Source organism: Euleptes europaea, chromosome 4, assembly GCF_029931775.1.
Source record: "Euleptes europaea isolate rEulEur1 chromosome 4, rEulEur1.hap1, whole genome shotgun sequence".
In the NCBI taxonomy this organism is placed as follows: Eukaryota; Metazoa; Chordata; class Lepidosauria; order Squamata; family Sphaerodactylidae; genus Euleptes; species Euleptes europaea.
In genome coordinates, this window is record NC_079315.1 from 78,757,719 (window position 1) to 78,779,072 (window position 21,354).

At 42.2% G+C, this 21,354-nt stretch overlaps 1 protein-coding gene across 1 annotated transcript in view; it reads left to right on the forward strand.

Annotated features, from left to right (window-relative positions):
• Positions 1-21,019, forward strand: part of PCSK1 (proprotein convertase subtilisin/kexin type 1) — a 38,477-nt gene extending 17,458 nt beyond the window's left edge. The window contains exons 7-14 of the mRNA XM_056849005.1: positions 2,339-2,511; positions 7,151-7,363; positions 10,267-10,367; positions 11,700-11,933; positions 13,142-13,299; positions 15,318-15,451; positions 18,199-18,360; positions 20,500-21,019. Coding sequence (XP_056704983.1) covers positions 2,339-2,511; positions 7,151-7,363; positions 10,267-10,367; positions 11,700-11,933; positions 13,142-13,299; positions 15,318-15,451; positions 18,199-18,360; positions 20,500-20,862 — 1,538 coding nt within the window. The 3' untranslated portion in view covers positions 20,863-21,019. The remainder of the gene's footprint in view (positions 1-2,338; positions 2,512-7,150; positions 7,364-10,266; positions 10,368-11,699; positions 11,934-13,141; positions 13,300-15,317; positions 15,452-18,198; positions 18,361-20,499) is intronic.
• The last annotated feature ends 335 nt before the right edge of the window (positions 21,020-21,354 follow it).

Below are 21,354 nucleotides of genomic sequence, written 5' to 3' on the forward strand. Positions count from 1 at the left end.
GTAAAAAAGGCCAGTATGATTGTCCCCATATTACAGATGGAGGAGGGCTGAGGAAGAGCAGCTTCCTTAAACCACCTAGTGAGTTTATGGGAGAGATAAGAGGCAAAATGTGAACCATATGTGGATTGTAACTTAGCCTGTTAGGCAGTAGACAAAAGTGTTTTCCCAGGTGCAGTCTGTGGCAAGCAAGGAACCTGTGCCTGAAATGCTTTTGGTTGTCCTGAGCAAAACAGCCCGAAACTGAGCAATATGTGTAGGGGTGAAAACACATGGTCGCTTTAGCCTCCTTTATTCCCTGTTTCAGCCAGGATTCAGCCAGGATTGAACGCATTAGTTTAGCCGAAAGTGTGTTAGATCCTGGCTGAATCCTGGCTGAAACAGGGAATAAAGGAGGCTAAAGCGACCATGCGTTTTCACTCTAGGAGTAGGGTTGCCAACTCTGGATTTGGAAATAACTGGAGATTTGAGGATGGAGTCTGGGAGAGTGTGGTTTAGGGAGGGGAGGGGTCTCGGTAGCATAGAATGCCATGAAGTCTACCTTTCAAAGCAGCCATCTTCTCCAAGAGAAGGGGAATAAATGTTTTAAATAAATAAGAGTTTTATGTAGTCTGGAGATCACTTGTAATTCCAGGTGATCTTCAGTCCTCCACCTGGAGGTTGGCAACCCTAAATCGAAGAGGAGAGGGGTTTTTTCAACAGACCTTCTGTCTCTGCTATGCGTTGTGGCTAGAAGGCATACTACAACTGCATGCAAAAGCAGTTTATACCCTCTCCCGCACCTCTTTCTCCATTCAAATGTATTTCAGCAGAGGATTCATAATACTACCACTTACTAGCTGTGAGTCTCTACCTGTCCAGTTGTGGTTTGGGTTTCCAGGTCCCTCTTTGCTATCGGTGGAAGATTTTTGGGGTGGAGCTTGAGAAGGGCGGGGCTTGGGAGGGGAAGGACTTCAATGCCATAGAGTTCAATTGCCAAAGCAGCCATTTTCTCCAGGTGAACTGATCTCTATTGGCTGGATATCAGTTGTAATAGCAGGATATCTTCTGTTATTACCTGGAGGCTGGCAACCCTAGTTGTGGTTGATCAGGTGGCTAACATGGTGGACTCCTTCCTGTGATCCTGAAACATACAATTTAGTCGAAGGAATGTGGAATGAATCTGCATGCATGATGAAGTGGTCTTGTCATTGCTACCCTGCACAACCAATCAAGGCCTATCCTCTACTGCTATCTTTTAATGTGTTTTATAACCGTTTTATTTATATTGTATGCCGCCTGGAGTTCCCCAAGGCAGAAAGGCAGCAAGTAAATGTTTTAAATTTTAAACAGATAAATAAATAAGTTACATTCAGGATTTTCAGCACCCGTTCAACACAGCTCCTGTCCCACTGTGCTAACACTGCAAGCCTTAGTTTTCTAATATTTTGTTTTTGGATTTCAATTGGAAAAATCGATCGAAAGAGTAATCTTTTTTTTTTTTAAAGAAAGAAATACTTGCCTGTTCATATAAGAAATATAGAAGAATAGTAATCAGCCTGGCAATTCTAAAATAAAGAAGTATATTTTCTAAACTGATAAACATGACTTGTTTCACTTTGAGATGTGGATATAATGTACAGTGGGTGGATGTTTGTATTTTGAATACAGGAGTGACAAACGTGCAGCTTTGTCAAGAAAATAACCTAGCTGTAAAGTGAAAGCAATTTTCTTTCCACATTGCTCTCCAAACAATGTCAGCCAAGTTTCCAGCTGATCTTGGTGCCTTCACTTCAATTGCTCATCTTTCACTTATTGTTAATGGTATACACCGCACTCATTTCACACAAACAAAGCCTACCACTTAAGAAATTTTTTTTTGATTAACAGAGGTTTATGAAACAGACGTGTTGTTTAGCAGAGGAGGGTTGCTTAAAAAATAATGAAAATGGGACAGTTACAGCAGAGCGGATGGCCGTGTTGGCGGCTGTCACGTTGGAATTCTGCATTAATGGCCTGTCTTTCTCATCTGGTTTGGAAGATATCCATCATGTTTCTTTCCAATCTGACTTTGACAGCCTCCTTCACATCTTCATATCCCGTTGAGTGAAGGTCGCTGCCTGTCTCAAGCTAGAGAGACAGCAAGCAGCCTGTTTCTCCAGCAAGGAGGAAGATGTCAGTGGAAACGTTGGGATATTCCCTCCCTGCAGCTGAGAAAGCCTTATATTTTCAGGCGCTTCCACGGTAAAATACAGTGCCATTTTTTATTGACATGCTAACCACTGATTTTTTATTATGCAAATGAAGAACCGTCCCAAAATAATTACTGGTTTCTGCCACTTTCTCCCCCTCTAATATTAAGGCATAAGGATGCTGGATGGAATAGTCACCGATGCCATCGAAGCCAGTTCCATCGGCTTCAATCCAGAACATGTGGATATCTATAGTGCGAGCTGGGGCCCAAATGATGATGGGAAAACTGTCGAGGGACCTGGCCGCCTGGCACAGAAGGCATTTGAATACGGAATCAAAAAGGTGAGGCCTCGGATAGAGATGCTGGCCATATTCAAAAAGAGCTCATGTGTGCCGGCAAATGACGTTTCTCTGGGTGTTACGGGGCAACATATGCCTGCTTGTTTGCCTGTTCTGTCATTTCAGAGTCCCTGTTTTAGACAGATGGACTCACTCTAGAGTAGGGCTGCCAGGTCCCTCTTCACCACCAGCGGAGCCTGAAGAGGGTGGAGTTTGGGGAGGGGAGGGAATTTAATGCCATAGAGTCCAGTTGCCAAGCAGCCATTTTCTCCAGGCGAACTGATCTCTATCGGCAGGCAGCACAGAGGGTTTCCACCCCCCCCAGCCCCCCGCCAGCCCTGCCGGGAGTCCCGGCAGGGTTAGGGGGGGCTTTAAATAGATCTGTGCCTCCCGGCTGGGAGGCACAGATCTGTTTAAAGGGCTCGCCGCGCACCTCCAGGGAAGCTCCCTGGAGGCGCACGGGGGGGGGGGGGAGAGATCTGTTTAAAGGGGCTGAATTTGCCGAATTTATTCGGGAACACCCCGAACTCGGCGAATTCGGCTCCCCGGTTTCCCCCCCTTTTTGAGTTCGGTTCGTCCGAACCGAAAAACCGCTGAATTGCGGGAAATTCGGCTGTTTTTCAGTTCAGACCGAACCGAATCAACAGCCCTAGTGTAGGAACAGTAATATATAGTCAGAAAGGGGGGGTTTGAGCTGAATCATTGTCCTGCAAAAAGTATCAAAGGTAATGTGCTAATCATTGTCCTGTAAGTATCAAGATAATGTGCTAATGAGGGTGTGGGATGTTAATATGGAACCATTGTATCCTGAAGTGAGCTGTTAATGTGTGAAATCCAAGGGTAATCGGCATGGCTATTGCGGACTGTAGTCTTTGTTAGTCTGGAGGTTTTTTAGAACAGGAAGCCAAGCCTTATTCATTCTTAAACTCTCCTCTTTTCTGTTAAAGTTGTGCTGATGTTTATGAATTTCAATGGCTTCTCTGTGTAATCTGACAAAATAGTTGGTAGAATTGTCCAGTCTTTCAGTGTCTTATTCCAGGGTCTTATTCCAAGACACTGAAAGACTGAACAATTCTACCCTGGTGTTCCCTTCCAACTCTATGATTCTGAGGCATCCCCCTCACTCTCAATCTGGGCTGGCGAAGCATGGCCTGGCCCAACCAAGTGACATTTATGTCATATCCGGCCCTTGTAACAATTGAGTTCGACACTCCTGGTCTACTCCGTCTTTTAAAAAGCTTCCTCTCTGCCTGTTCTTCTGTCTCTTGCACTTTCCCTCCTTTTTCAGCCTTCTTCTGTATGGCTTAGTCTGTTTGTTTGGCTTTGAATACTAATGAGAATTTCTGCAAAGAGCTCTCATAAAATATTAATGCAAAATCTCCTGCCTCATGAATATGGCATTGGTCTTTCTTTACAAGCCAAGGTTTGGATCATTCGATTCTAATCCCGTACATAACACATAATCCAGTTATAATTAAGATAGTTGGGAATGCATGTTGAGGAATATATCCTTCGTGTAAACCCATTAGATCTGGCTAGAGATTACAGAAACTTAATGGCAGCCATTCATGGACAGAGTTATAACAATGCACATAACTCACATTTATGTTGGCCGCAGTTTAGTAGCAGAACACATATTTTGCAAGTAGAAGGTCCCAGGTTCAGTCCTCAGCACCTCCAGTTAAAGGCTCTCAGGCTCAGAGCTAGAAAAGACTTCTGGATCTCTGCTGCTAGTCTACACAGAGAATACTGGTTTAGATGGATAAACAGTCTTAATCAGATTATGATACTAGTTTCATATAGGGTTGCCAGACCCCTTTTAAGGGCGAGGGATCCTCCACTTTGGGGGCCCTTCCCCAGCGCCTTTCAGCCTGCTCGTGGGGGGACTTACCAGCAGCAAACTGAGGCCTAGTCCTCTGCTCCAATGACGCATTGACATTGTCATGTTGCTGGCGACATGGGGACACTCTGGTATTTGGGCAAAAACTCTATGGTAAAAAAGGCTTTTACCATAGAGTTTTTGCACAAAAACCAGAGCATCACCACATTGCCGGTAACGTGATGACATCACTTCCAACATGTGCCGGAAGTGACATCAACGCATCGCCAACGACAGAGGCCAAGGACTCAATTTACTGCCACTGGGGAGGCCCAACTTCCAGGTGGGACCAGGGTGTCCCCTGAAATTACAGCTCATATCCAGATTACAGACATCACTTCCCCTGCAGAAATTTGATGCTTTGGAAGGTGAACTCTATGGTTTTGTACCCCACTGAGATTCTTGTCCTCCCCATGCTCCATCCCCAAATCTCCAGGAGCTTCCTAATCTGGATCTGGCAACCCTACCTCCCCATTCCCTACTGGTGGCCAGGGGGGACCTGGCAATCCTAGCTTCATATGTTCAATCAGATTTTTCCCCTTGGACAATTTTTTTTCATCCCCTTGAAAGTTAGCAGAATTTTTCTTGATAAGTGAAGAGACAGATGTGGGAGGGGGTCTTATTTTTTGCTACGGTGTGATGCTGCTGTAGAGTTTCCAGCAGTTCCTAGAGTGGCCTGATGTCAGTTCTGGGTTTTCCCCAGAAGTAATATCATGCCATTGCCAACGGAGGCCCCCCATGTCCCCCCCTCCCCCCAAATTCTTGACATCAACTCTGAATCCAGCAAAGGAGACCTCTCAGCCTATGAACCATCACTTTGGAAATTTGGCCAGGCAGATTAATGGGGAACTACCTTGTTCTTTATAATGAGTGGGCATTTATTAATCCTTTTTTAAAAGAAGTGTATACCTCTGTAGACATTGTATGCTAAAAAGCTACCACCAGGCTAAAAGATTCTGCCACTATTTTTCATGCTGCTATCTCTCTCTGTACCCCATGGCTGCCTTGCACCTTTATATCTGCTTTCAACACATCTCCCATTAAGGCCTAACCAGTGCTAGTGACAGGGTTGCCAGGTCCCTCTTCACTTTTGGTGGGAAGTTTTTGGGGCAGAGCCTGAGTAGGGTGGAGTTTGGGGAGGGGAGGGACCTCAATGCCATAGAGTCCAATTTCAGCCATTTTCTCCAGGTGAACTGATCTCTATCGGCTGGAGATCAGCTGAAATAGCAGGAGATCTCCAGCTAGTACCTGGAGGTTGGCAACCCTACCTAGTGGGGGTGGCTGGTTCCTAATGTTAATTATAAGAGAGTCATTGATCTTGAAACAACCAGAAAAGATCATTTTCCAATTTTACTATTTTCTCCTTGAAAAATACATGGCAAAACAGAATCCTTGAAATGCCAATGCACTTGCCATAAATTATTCACTAGTCATACAGGTAATTAATCAGCAGTACTGTGACTATAGTACATGGAAATGAAATTAATTCCTGGAATTTAAATGGCGTTTTATGTGTCAGAAGACCTTAGTTCCTTTGGAGAAATCATTTCTATTGATTAGTCTGTTTATCTACATATATTTCTGCATTGACTACTACATTGACATAAAATCGGGCAAACAAGGCTGAGCAGCAAAAAAACATCATCATCATAGTAATAATCCCACAGTGCTAAGGCAATTGGGTTATATGATGCTTATCAGTGCAGTGATGGATAAGGCTGCATAACCTGTTTTTGAAGGAAATGTTCCCTGCACCACATAGTGCTTACTCATCTTTTTTAAACGATCCCTCATGTGAGGAAACAGACCCTGCCATATGAAACATGCACACTAAAGATTTCCCAGTCTGTGAATAATGCAGCAAACATATACTTGTTCATTTGTTGCTTGAGATTCACATATCTTTCCTCAAAGAGGCATTCTTGTGTTTCAGGAAGTTCTTAGAACTCAGATGGCTGTTGTTGCTGAGAAAATTAGCCTGGAAAGAAGGCAGTTAAGGGGAGACATGATAGAGGTCTATAAAATTATGCATGGTATGGAGAGAGTGGACAGGGAGAATCTTTTCTCCCTCTCTCATAATACTAGAATGCAGGGTCATCTGAAGGGTGAGAGATTCAATACAGATAAAAGGAAGTATTTCTTCCCACAACAAATAGTTAACTTGTGGAACTCCCTGCCCCAGGATGTGGTGGTGGCTGCCAACTTGGAAGTCTTTAACCATGCATTCCTGAGGGGAATGCCTGCGCTGGGCTTAGGAGGCAACGCAGCGGCACTGCCTCCTAAAGAGGTTTTGGCCCCGCTGAAACCTCCACCCGGCACCAAAAATCCGTGCAACCCTCATAGGTTCACAAACAAATATTCATTTTTAACATGGGCACCTTGTTTACCTGAGTTCATGCAGAAGCTATCTTTGTGGAAACATGCCATGGGGAAAGGCTGGATATAAACACTGTAATAAATATTTCACCCTGAGATGGATGGTGAGAGAGACGCTGCCTTGAGAAATTTTCAGGAGGTGTTACAAGGCCATTTTATTTACCACAGCATTTTACAGGGGTATAGACTGCAGGCATCTTTGGGGGGTTATTTGGAGTTTTATTTTGTATATTTTTAAAATCATGATGTTTTTGATTGTGACTAGGAAACCACCTTTGGCTGTAAGGAAAAGTGGAATATAAATATTTAAACAAATAATGAACACTTAAGGGGAATGTGATGCTTCCATCTGTGCAGTAATCCTGTCGCTTCGTTCATTTCGCGCAGGGCCGGAAAGGAAAAGGCTCCATTTTTGTCTGGGCTTCTGGCAACGGTGGCCGCCAAGGAGATAACTGTGACTGTGATGGCTACACAGATAGTATTTACACTGTCTCCATCAGCAGTGCTTCTCAGCAAGGCCTTTCTCCCTGGTATGCAGAGAAGTGCTCTTCATCGCTGGCCACAGCATACAGCAGTGGGGATTATACTGACCAGAAAATTGTAGGTTGTTTTTACCAGATTTAACAAGCATTTTTGAGTATCGTGTATAAAACAGTTTTTGGGGGGGATATTCACCTGCTCGGTATTTTATGTTCCAATATGACTTACAGGTCGATCCTGGCTGAATCCTGGCTGAAACAGGGAATAAAGGAGGCTAAAGCGACCATGCGTTTTCACCCTTAGATAGTCTACTGCTAAAAGAAAACTCCTGTTTTTCATGTACAATAGCCTTATCATTTGCATGAAATCACCATCCTGCCATTTCACTTGGTTGATATTGTTCCCTGAAAAATAATGTTGCTTATGTGTAAGAGAAGGACTTCTCGAATCTAATATTGTGTTACCCAAAGAACCATATCACCTCTAAACATATGAGAACCCTACCACCTCTAAAAAGAAGACTAAATTGCCTTTCAGCACTAAGTAGGGTTGCCAGGTCCCTCTTCACCACCGGCGGGAGGTTTCTAGGGCAGAGCCTAAGGGGGCAGGATTTGGGGAGGGGAGGGACTTCAATACCATAGAGTCCAATTGCCAAAGTGGCCATTTTCTCCAGGTGAATTGATCTCTTATCAGCCGGAGATCAGTTGTAATAGTGGGAGATCTCCAGCAAGTACCTGGAGGTTGGCAACCCTAGCATTAATGGACAATACTTTGAAGATTAACATGTTTCCTGTCGTATTAATATGTGTTCCATAGGAAGGAGATCTCTGATCAAAAGACAGAATGGTGGTGATTCTGTGAATTAGCTTCAGGAATTATATTGCACGGCTAAATGGCCTGTGAGACTAGGGGCCAAACTAGACATGCAGGTTTTTAAACTCAGGTTCCCTGCAGCCACACAGCAGCTGCGGGGAATGGCTATTAAAAAATAAAGGGGTGCCCATTAGGCCCTTACATTGCATTTAGGAAGCAGTATGCAAACCTGTTACAAGACAATAAAAAAAGTAGTATAGATAGTGAGCCTTGCCTGTTTTGTTGATGGAAAAGGATGTTCCATAAATGCTTATAGGAAGTATTCCTTTACTCTCTGAAGCCTGATTCATATTAGCCAGCACTGACATGATGGACTTTAAATGCAATGGTTTACTGTAATTTTTCCAGTGATTTTCACTATGCCACTGCAATGCCTTTCTTAAAGCAGGTTGTAATATACTGATCCATGTAGCTTACAGTGGAAACATAACCCATCTTTCTTGTGTGGCTCACACGTCTGCTTCTCATAGCCAGATATTTTGACTGAAATGGCTCTCCCTGAAAAATCTCCCGACCCCTTCTCTGTAGGTTTTGTGACCTTTACATGGGAGCAGTTTCAGATAAACCCCTTCCTATGTGAAACTGATGGGAGCAACTGCACAAGGTCTCAACCATCTCTGGAATGAGTTAGTGGAAGGTGTTTGAAGACAAACTTTTGCATCTGTAGAGACAAATTATGCTGGACCCTCTGTTGCCAAGTTCCCTCCTTTTGTCTGTGATCTGTCTTTAGCTCAGGATAGGCAACCCCAGATGAATTACTGATTTATTTGTTTGGGGTTAACTACTCTGGGGGACACTCAACCAGTGGTTTTCTTGACGTAGAGAGGTCCACATTAATTGCATTTGTGAATCTCCTACAGTAAAAATAATGCCATTGCCTGTGTTTGCCCACTGGCTGGATGAGGTAGGGTCCAGGTTATATATATAGTTAGTTAATTGGTTTACAGTCATTTGACCACCAGATGGTTATATATAAATCATTGATAAAAGTTAGACTTTAGTACCAAATTAAAACTAGTGGGATGTGTTACTCTAGCCCATCAGAACTTATCTTCAAACTGAGTTAGGGAGAGACACTGATTTGGAAAGTACCCATATTGATGGCCTGTCCCACCTGTTCTCGTGGGTTCAAAAGCACGGGGGTTACCACATGAAAGTGGAAACCACAGCATTCCTGTGAGGTAAAACTTGGTTCTCAGTTGAACAGATGGCATTAAAAATCACTGAAGTACACTGATTCAGGAAACTACCCTCCCAAGTAAACCTTTTTTTGGCTGAGTTATGAAGGTTCAAGTAATTACAATCCCATACATGCATGCATCCACACACAGTCCCATCCACTGCTTCCCCAAATTGTAGTTATATGGACAGACACATTAGGTTCTTTAGCTAAGTGGGTTACTTAATTTTCTCATAAACCATCTGCTTCATTTTCCAAATTGTAGTGCTGTGCTTCTATTGAAGGGGGAGGAGAACATTCATTTTCAGCCTCTGAGTAATTTTAAGCAGGCAATCATTTTGAAATGTTCTAGGCCCAACACAATGATATGTTTTATGATTCACTGGAGACTCTGAAACACTTATTTTTATACTACTGGGTTCTCAGGATAAGGCAGTTTGTTTGACGTGGGAGTATTTTCCTTCAACATAAGCCATTCTGAAACAAAAAATTATATTTAAAATAGAAATGCCTTTAAATATGTATGATTTTTATCTGAGGGAGAGGGCAGTGTTCTGAGGTGTACTGGTGGCACGAAGATACACAAAAGTGTTTTTTTTTTAATAGAGATAGTAAACTTGGGAAGATTTTGTAACATTTTGTAACAGCTGGTGTAGTGGTTAAGAACGGTGGTTAAAAGCGGTGGACTCTAATCTGGAGAACCGGGTTTGATTCCCCACTCCTCCACATGAGCTGCGGACTCTAATCTGGTGAAGCAGGTTGGTTTCCCCACTCCTACACATGAAGCCATCTGGGTGATCTTGGGCCAGTCACAGCTCTCTCCGAACTCTCTCAGCCCCACCTACCTCACAAGGTGTCTGTTGTGGGGAGGGGAAGGGAAGGTGATTGTAAGCTGCTTTGAGACTCCTTAAAAAGGTAGAGAAAGTTGGCATATATAAAACCTACTCTTCTTCCTCTTTATTTTATTCAGATAAGTGCTGATCTTCGCAATGACTGCACCCAGACTCACACTGGGACCTCCGCTTCGGCTCCTTTAGCAGCAGGGATTTTTGCTCTAGCCCTTGAAGCCAAGTAAGTCTTTTTAAACTTTCTTTTGGAACGAACTCTCTCCCCTGCTCCTGCCATCATCACTGTGTAACCAATGGGTTGGATCCTACAAACCAAAAGCGCAAGGGTACTTGCCTCCCCAAACGTTGATGCAGATGGACAGAAGGGCCTCATAGATGAAACACCATGGGGTACTGAGTGGGCTGCAGGAAGGGAAATTTGGTGAAATTGTCCCCACCTTCCTCTTCCAACCGATTCCAAGAGCTTCTGGTTTAAGGGGTCACTAGGGGCTGCTGAGGGAAGGCAAAAACAGGAAAGATTTGTCTCCACGAGTGTCTTGCATGGACAGTTTATAGGATTGATAGCGTCATCCTCTCCAGAAGATCCTTTATTTAGTTCGTATTTTAAAATATCAGTCTCTCCAAAAAAGTTTCCAAGGCAGTTTCCTGATAAAATTAGAGATTAATATTAGTCTACATTATGGAGCTGGGGTAAGGGGCAATGTGACAATATGTCAGAAGCGCTATGAACATTGAAAAGCACTGTATGAATGCTCACTGTTAACACATTGTGAGCTGGTATAAAGTAATCCATTGCAGATAAAATGAAGAAGGCAGATGTATATAAGCCTCTCTGAGATCCTTGGAATCCTTGGATCATTGTGATACACTAGATAAGTAAGTTGGGAAATTCTGTTGATGCACAAAGTTATCTGAGCTGCACAATAAAAAACTGCATCAGAAATAAAGTCTTTTCTTCTCCTTTACCAAGATGGTATGCAAGTTGTTTCTACAACAGGGACATTTATTATTATTAGTTATGACGTATTTACAAGATTTGTATGCCACCTTGATGCCCAATAATTGCCACCAAAGCAGCAAACTGTTAAAACAAGGCAGAGGTTTTATTTTATTTTTTTAAAAAAAACCTCTTAAAAATAATTAAAACCTAAACTAAAAATATATTTAAAAACACATAAAAATAATTCAAACATAGGGCAGGCAGGAGGGATCATTGAGCCAAAGTCAGGTAAAACAAAGAAGTCTTCACCCACTGGAGGAAGTTTGCAGAAACTTCCTACTAATAAGATCTTTTCAGGGCACACAGAGAACTGATGGGGTAAATGGGAGACAGGGGAGATCATTAATTTATAGGGTCATCAGAAATTGGAAGTGACTTGATGACACTTACACACCCATGGAAGATTACCACCACAAACATCTTGTCCTGCCAGCTGGTAGATCCACTATGTAATATGTTAGTGTAGAAGAAATTTTCATTAGCTTATGGTTGAAGACCACTGATTGAGTGACATATATATATAAACTGACCAGGGTTTTTTTTGTTTTGCAATAGTCCTAATCTAACCTGGAGGGATATGCAGCATTTGGTAGTCTGGACGTCTGAATTTGATCCATTGGCCAACAATCCCGGATGGAAGAAAAATGGAGCTGGGCTGATGGTGAACAGCAGATTTGGGTTTGGGTTACTGAATGCAAAAGCCCTGGTAGATTTGGCAGATCCTATAACCTGGAAAGGAGTGGGGGAAAAGAAGGAGTGCATTGTTAAGGACAACAGCTTTGAGCCAAGGTAAGTGTTCATTTGATAGTTGATAGTTAATGTCCACTGGCGTTGGTTTTTATCTGAGTGCTGGTGAATATCAAACAGCTTTAATGTGAAGGCCACCTCAAAATGATCCCTGTAGTGACTGTTTCCATGAGGTGGAATTTTCACGTACATCAAGCCAAGAAAACAGAAATGAATAATTGAAAACCACATTTATTTATCTTTTCCAAGATATTTGAATGTTAATACTTCTGCTGTGTATTTCTTGTTGCTGAAATAGTTTTTTATTTTCATATTTCTGTTTTCTCTCTTGTTTGCCATACCTGTCCTTTTCCATAAATCTTTTTGGGTGAAAAGAGGTATACATTTTTTTTGTTTTGTGGTTTGGTTAGACAGATAAAGAATATTAATGACTCTGCCCACTTGAAATGCTAAATTACAATTAATTTTAGGGCTCTGAAAACTGAATGCAAAATACAAAGTAAGAATAATTCATTTCAAATTATTATTAATCCGCAGATTTGGCTCTGAAAATGTCAGCCAGTATGCTTTTGGTTTATTTGGTTTTCATTTTATTGTTTCTCAGGGATGTTGAAAGCAGCAAATCAGTGATCCATTTACTTCACGCTGCTCAGTGTAAGACTGTTAGAAAGTAAAATTAACATCTTGCACTTTGAAACATAGCTATTTATTTCAATAGGTCTTGTGATGTGCCCAATGGATTTACAGCAAAAAAGGTCAACAGTCACAAATACATCAGAGAACTGGTTTTTTCTTGTCCACCAGAATGTTTGGCCTCAGTCATTCAATGCATCCTTTACCATTGTCCTATTCGTGCCACTGTTGAATCTTTCTTCCTTCTGGGTACTGTGTGTTGGATCGAAATACATCCTACAAGCCTGCTGTGATGAGGATGCTGCTTGAAGAACATTGTATACTGTTTGGGAGTCTTATGAGGGAACAATGAATTTTCACTAATATGATTATTTAACATAATTGCCTATGAAATACTAAGCCTTGGTTTCTCCCATACACTGGAGAGCCAAGCAGTTTTACATAATCCTACTTCCCTTGTTCATTCACCCACAATCCAGGTCCATCGGGTTCTGAGTGAACAATAATGGAGGCAATGTGCACAGACCTTTCAATCAGATGATTAATGTGCCAGGTGTCAAAATTTCATGAAATAACTGGGGGAAAATAACAGGGCAATTTTTCCATAATGCTTCCAGGTTGTTAAGAGCGGGCGGCGAAGTGACCATTGAAATTCCCACAACAGCTTGTGAAGGTCAAGAAAATGCCATTAAATCACTGGAACATGTACAATTGGAAGCAACGATTGAATATTCCCGGAGGGGTGATCTTCATGTGACCCTGACTTCTCCATCAGGTGCAGGAGACTCACTATATATTTCTGCTATATCTAGTAACAGTACCTGAGGCACTGTCGGGTTTTACTCTGTTTCAATATTTTGGTAAATGTGAGGATTTAAGGGCACTTCTGGGAGATGGAATACTTGCACGCTCAATTTGGTGGAAAGAAAACCCTGAAATTTAAGTGGCATGATACATTAAGCCGATATTAAGTAATCATGCAGCATGGGGACATGCATATCATACATTACTGTCCATTAAACTTAACAAACCAAAGCAGCTTTATTGTCTTAAGCGATTATGAGTTCTATTGTGATCCCTGTGTTAGTCTGTTGCAGCATGGAGTCTGGTATTCTGTAAGATGCTGCAAGATTCCTCTTTATTTTCATCTTGTGTATGAAAACCCTTGCTAACACCAACACTATATATTGAATAGATCTGTTAATGCTGAAATGCAAGTCTTTCCTCTGGAGGGCATGCAGAGCATGCTCTCTGTGCACCCAGCCACTGTTGTCTTGGCAACAGAATGCTTCTATAAAAGAGCTCTCCTGCCTCGTATCTCCTATGCTGCACATTTTCCCTATGCATTTTTCATGCGAGCATGGTCCAGGGTAAAAAAAAAAAAAACAAACAACCAACAAAAACCAGACTCCAGAGCTGCTGCTTTCAGCGTTCATCAAAATTAGCAGCATATCATTCTCGGTGTTTCGCTTATCTTTTGTCTGGATTGGTGGCCAAGAAAATAACAGAGCCCATGGTTTTGGTCCCATTTTGGAAAATGGGAAAGCCATCTGTTTACTCCAGAATAGTTCCATTGACTTGAACAGAAGTACTCTAAAGTAAACGTGATACAGCTTGCAATCTTGTATGTCAGTTATGCAAGCAGGGGACGGAAAAATGCAGACAAAGGCTCTTTCCTATAGACAACAGGTTTCTGCTCCCATGCTCCCAGCACTGTAGTTTGATGATGATTTCCCCCATTTATAAAGTCTGAACGACTACGTTAAAAGCCATAGTTTTCAGAACATTTACTGCACCCACCCACCCTGCCTCTTTTTTTCCTTCTGCCTATAGTGGATATCACCTCATGAGGAACAGACTCAGTTGCCACATGCAACTTTATACAATCACCTTTTTTACATCGGGAGGAGGTCAGGAATAGCCTGCAGTGATGTGCAGAACAGTATCTGAAGAAGAAGAGTTGGTTTTTATATGCCGACTTTCTCTACCACTTAAGGGAGACTCGAGCTGGCTTCCAATCACCTTCCCTTCCCCTTCCCACAACAGACACCCTGTGAGGTGGGTGGGGCTGCGAGAGTGGGACTGGCCCGAGGTCACCCAGATGGCTTCGTGTGGAGGAGTGGGGAAACAAATCTGGATCCATAAAGGGCAACAGGTCCTTGACATGTGCACACTAGAGCTTTCCCGTTTTATCTACTGAGCCACAGATCGTTGTACCACAGCACAGGCCACACCTGACTCACACCTGACTCACAAAACTTTGCAGCAAGTTTGTTGGGGAATTGAGGTTGGCTGAAGGCTCTTCCATCAGAAAGTGCTTGGTTTCCAAATTGCTAGGACGCAAGGCTACCTGGAAGTCATAACGTTTACTCAGTTATAAGGCATGGACTGGTAATATTTAATGCGCTGAATCACTTTGGCAGTGTTTTAAGATCTGCAAGTGCTCCTTATCTCCTTGGATGGCATATCCAAATATTGTTATGGCTCTGGAAGGACAACAAGCTATTTCCTTATTGCTTTGTCCTCATACTGATCCCAAGCAATACAACATGATATTCTTAAGGCCATGGTGAATTGTTCAGTTCATGGTGAACAGAGCATCAGATTCATTTGTTACATTGCAGACCTTCAAATCTGCACAATGACATATAATCCCATTGAAAATGTTTGCAATAATGTGCAACAATTGCAAGTTATATGAATCCATAGCTGACATTAGACTATTGTCTCCCTCAACCATACCCACTGCTTTTATATAACTTTGTAATGGGGTGCTTCTTCTCTCTAATACAGGGACCAGTACTGTTTTATTGGCTGAGCGGCAAAGAGATAAATCACCCAACGGCTTTAAAGACTGGGATTTCATGTCAGTTCACACTTGGGGGGAGAACCCAACAGGCACATGGACATTAAAAATTATAGATGTGGTAAGTAAGGAAAGCTAATGAAGCAGACATGTTCATGGATATAATTGCAGAAGGGATATGTTCCTCCAGAGTTAGAAATGAGATATGATAAGTTTCACAAATATTCTGAGAGCCCAATCCTCACCAATTCAGTAAGAAAAACATCATTCTAGGTTCCTATCCAAGCAGGTTGCATACACCAGTCCAAGCCCTGAGCAGTGATCTCAAGAGTATGGACAGCCAATAATATATTTTTAATTATTTTTAATTTTAAGGAAGACAAAAAAGATGAAGGGAAAGGAAGGGGGAAAATAACATTTCAATTCTTTTCATGTCCGTGCTCAAAGTAACCCCCTTTCACACTCTTTCCCCCCTCCCCCTGACTAAGATATCTTATTGGAATACAAAATAAAAGCGGTAACCCTAACTCATGTTACTTCAAGAATATGGACAGCCAATAATCTAAAAGGTAAAGCCAAAGGGGAAAGCAGCATAGATTCTCATATATGTCAGAATGGGTACCATGTGGCTATGCAATTCTACATGGTTTGAAGCCAGTAGAGCAGTTACAAGATCTCCTGAATGTGCTCCCAAGTTAAACAAAATGGGGCACAGGGGAAATTGCAAAGCAGGTCAAGAAAATAGATGCTTTGATGGCAGCAGAAGGTGATCATTCACTTCAGGGTGAAATGTTTCTGTTGACTTAGGGATGGAGCTGTCAATTTCTCCCACTCAGCATTTGACCCAGAGACCCTGTTCGCATACAAAAGTACAATATGAACAGAATAATTTTTTAAACCAATTGTTAATTGGGGGGTGGGGGGCAAATCTTGTAGTTCTTTCACTGCTGCTAACCCGGTCTTGGCCTGCATCCCAACAATAGTAGGCCCAAAGTGACATCTGGACCAACCTCACTGTAAAGACAGGACCAACTTCAGCTCTGTAGTGGAGCAGTTGCTGACCCACAGATCTGTGGTGAAAAACATTGCATGAAATCTAGGTATGTTCCTCGAGTTGTAACTCACACCAGGGTGGGTGGGTGTACCAGAGTTTTTAATCAGTAAACAAGGATATCAGCTTTAATATCATCATACTCTGCCTATGCCTTTGCAAAATGGTTAAACATTTCACATAATTTTAATTCTGATTTAAAATCCCAGTTTGTGGGCAAGAAACAAACTCCTATTTATTGAATCGCCTAAATCCAGACATCACAACAAATTGCAAACCAGGAAGTCTTTTAATCTCAGTGCAACAGGGAAGGGAAAGAGGGAAGGGGGGGGGAGAAGAGCATGCAAAAATCAGAGGCGTTTAGACCTGTTCACTTGGCAAACTAATTGTAGTACTTTGTGACATCTGAATAGAGGCAGAGGGTGTAGTAGTACCTGAGGGGTTCTTTTGGAGTGAATTGGATCTGTACGGTTTAGGCATTGCTTCAATTTTGCTGGTTTATACTCTTAACCTATTAGTATCACTCACTAATACTAATAATATCACTGCCAACTTCTATAAGGATTACAACCACACAGAGAAGTAAATATAGAAGTAGCTATTACAAATAGCTGAGCTTCAACTAGGAAAGCAGTCAGTGTCTGTCAAGATTCCACCACCAACCTATGTCCACCTGCTTATCATGCTTCATCTCAATTCATTATGTGCCCTCTTTGCCCCTCCCTAATTATACTTACAAAGATCACAGCACTGAGGGTCTGACTGAGCAAAATCTGTCACTCTTGAAGACATTAAATGAAGTATTGTTGCTAAGAGACATGTGAATCTTGAGTAGTAGAAAAGGAACCTTCCCTTTTCCTTCTGAGTGGTCACCTTTAATTAGAAACCTGACATAAAGGGAAATGGAATGCTGTAGTTTTGGAAACAGGAGATTTGAAAAGCAATTCCTAGCGTGCAGACACAGCAGTACAAGTACATTTTATTCTGAATGCAGCAGCTGGGAGCATTATTAACACTGCCTGTAATATGTGTGAGCTGTCAGATTCTCAAGCAGAGTCACCCAACTAGTGTAGGTTTGTAAAATCCCACAAGAACAGACTGGATATTTTCCACTCATGCCTAAGGGGATCTGACCTTTGACACAAACTGGCATGTCTAGGATTCAGTATTTGCCCAATTCATGGCACTTTGTTATTTTTCAAATGAGCCTTAACTGTAATGGCAGCAGCTAGTGGGATTGTCACGGCGATTCACTGCTAATGGGAACAATTAGTCATTAGGTCCTTAGAACAGCTGAGCATTGCTTCTGTGGAGCAGGTACAAAAATTAAGTAATACGATTGAAAATTTGCTTTAAAAATGTTACATTTCTCTCCCCATACAAGATGTCAAACCCGCTCTAGTTAAAAGAGGAACAAAAGTTACAAAATTAAACATCATTTACTGGTAGATATATTGAACAAAACCCTACCGCTTTGTCTGGGAATTACTAGGGCTGTGCCTGCAAGAATTACAATCAGACAAAACCATATTTTTAATAAAAGACCCATACATAATCTTATGGGATGGAAGCAATTGTTAGCATCATTGATTTAGATACATAGAAAATGTGTGTGCTTCTGTCACATGTGTGTAACTTTTTTTTTGAGAAATGATCGGAGCAGGTCAATGTATTGATCATCAGCTCTTAAAGTTACAGTTTAAAATTGTCACATAATGTTTGTGTTGTTCTTGGATTCATTACCACCATCTGATTTCTGCCTTCTGCCTCAAACTTGTACAGTATAGAAGACTAATTATAAAACTAATGTCCTTCAGTCTAGAAGAACGCAAAATGAGGGAAGAATTGTGAACTGGAAATTGATCTTGCATGGAACTTCATCCCAGCCAGACCACATGAAGCAACCTCGTGTCTATACATCATATAATACAGTTCAAAATGACAGGAGAGGGGTTGAAAAGATGATGGACTTTGTAGAGGTATCACCATACTCATTTGTGTTCGTCTATATTTTTTCTTTTAGCATGTGAAGCAAATTAGGTGAAAGAAACTGTTATTGCTTTTGCATTTTTAGTATTTAGGCCTGTTGACATAGCCAGTAGATATGTGCCAGTTTTGGGGAAAATGTTTGAAAATATTTCATGTGCTGATTTCTGGCTTGTAGCCGGCAGATCAGTTCTTTATCAAGGCCAGCTCTAGTTGCTGGGGAGCTCTTCGGTATCTTGATCTTTAACTGTGGGCAGCTGGTGGAGGTCATGGTGAGGGGTACAAACTTAGAATCTCCTGTATTATTGCAGTGGTTTCTGGGGCACCCCATCATGGGACTGGCCTGATCAGGTTGGAGCTATGTACATTGACATGGCCAAACCCCACACCAAAGTTTACCCTAGAGGGCGAACTATTCACACCTAAGGATCTGTTCAACTAACCTCCTTGGGCCAAGGGGAAAAACTTAGTGTGCTGTCCTGTAGTCCACAGCCAGAAAATTGTGTTACTCTATCACTCTATCAGCATCTCCAACCCCTTCAATATTTGAACAAAACATGTGGACATTTTTTCCTAACAATCACTCATCAGATCATCTTATATTCAAATAGCAAAATCTTTGGATACTTAAACCCGGTGACTGGAGCTGTGAACAGGCAAGATAGATATTTCTACAAATATGAAAAGGGCTCCAGGTTTGCAGGAAAATGTGAAATCTAAATAAAAATATGCTGGGGGGGTTAAAAACATGAAAATGATAAATGGGCCACCTATGACTTTAAGAATCAAATTCCCTCAGTGGCTGTTGCCAGGCAATCACAGGTTTCTAGGCTTCATTTATGTGAGGGAAAAGCAGGGGGGATGAGGCAGGGTTCTTTCTAGGCCTGTTTTGGCCTTTGAGGGAAGACTATTGGGGCTAGGCCTTGGTAGGGTTGCCAGCTCCAGATTAGAAAATTCATGGAGATTTTGGAGTGGAATCTGGGAAGAGCAGCATTTGGGGAGGGTAGAGACCTAAGCTGGATATAATGCCATGGAGGCCATCCTCCAAAGCAGCCATTTTCTCCATTAGGAGAGATTTCTGTTGTCTGGAGATCATTTGTAATTCTGGGAGATCTCCAGGTCCTACCTGGAGATTGGCAACCCTAGGCCTGGAAACAACTTCTGGTTGTCTTGATACCACCTGACTTGCATGACTCAACAAGGCCTGGCCGCTTGCTACTATTCAACCACAGTCATCCCATGAAAGCCAGTGTTGTGTACTGGTTAGAGCTTTAGAGTAGGGTCTGGGGGACTCAGATTTGAATCCCTATCTTGCTGTGGAAGCTCACTGGGTAATTTTCAGCCAGTCACATACTTTCAGCCTAACTTACCTCACAGGATTGTTGTGAGGATAAAAAGGAGTAGAACTGCTTTGGTCCCCACTGTGAAGAATGGTGGGGTATAAATGAAGTAAATAAATAATAAATATTGTTGAAGATAGGAAGCAGATAAAAGGTAGGCTGGTGTATCTTCATGGAGAGAATGAGTCAGGGAAAGGGCAGAGGTTATACGGGTTGCTAGGAAGAGTGAAAGAGGAAACAATGCAGAGAGGGGGATACAGGGGAAAGTGAGGTGCCCCCCACAAGTCCTTGAGGCTTCCCCACATATGAACATATGAAGCTGCCTTATACTGAATCAGACCTTTGGTCCATCAAAGTCAGTATTGTCTACTCAGACCGGCAGCGGCTCTCCAGGGTTTCAGGTAGAGATCTTTACATCACCTACTTGCCTAGTCCCTTTAACTGGAGATGCCAGGGATTGAACCCAGGACCTTCTGCATGCGGAGCAGATGTTCCAGTACTGAGCCACAGCCCCTCCCCATCTCCTACCATGCAAGTGGGCCTGACCCAGTGGCCAGCACCACCAACCTGGCCATAGTTTTCCCAGGTAGAGGCTGCTGGGGGTGCGGGGGGACTGAGGACAGGGAAGCAGATAAATGAAGGTTGGCTGTTGGGTTGGAAGGGAGGCTATAAGAGCTTTCAGAAAAGGGAAAGAGAAAATAGTGAAGGAGGGGAAAATAAGATGCTTCCCACAATTCCCTGCCCTTTCCTACTTGTTACTTCTAATGTTCTGCATCCTCATCTACATTTCAGGACCACACCACACTGGAGAACTTGAGCGAAAAAAACAAGGCAACAGAAAGTACCATCCGCAGCATTGATAAAGGGCAGGAGCTGGCCCCATCAGACGCAATGCTCCGCCTACTGCAAAGTGCATTTAGTGGTCAGATGGGCGGGAATAAAGTACCAAAGAAGACTCCAGATGAAAATCTAAATATTCCGTATGAACATTTCTATAAGGCTTTTGAGAAACTAAATCAACCTCCCCAGCTGAAGGACTCAGAGGAGTCTCTATATAGTGACTATGTTGATCTTTTTTACAATTCTAAACCATACAAGCATAGAGATGACAGATTAGTCCAAGCCTTGGTTGATATTCTGAATGATGAAAACTAAAGGTGTAGGCTATAGGGCACTAGGTTGGAAATATTCATATTCCCTTCCCATTTCCATAATACTTCTCATTCCAGAACAACTTCCACTTATTCTGTCAATTTGGATTATCACTTTTTTGTTGCTTTCTACTTACCAGCTACCTAAAAGGTGGGGAGAAGTGAAAAGAAAACTTGCTGGACATGAGCAGTAGTCATAAACAATAGTAATTCACTCCAGGGATTCCCCCCCCCCCAGCATTTCTCTACAAACTGCACACAAATATATTAGCCCTGATTTCTGCCCAGCCCCAAATGCTCTCAATTTAAAGCTTTTAAGAGGCTCTCATGTAGCCTTTCTGACCATTTTTCCAAGAAACAGCGTACATCAATGCTTTAGACATAAAATACACTCAAGGAAATTTAAGGGTGGTCCAGTTCCAATTACAGATATCTTTGTTGAATTCAAAGAAGAATAAAAGATATAAATCAAGGGGGGAGGGAAAACTCAACTACC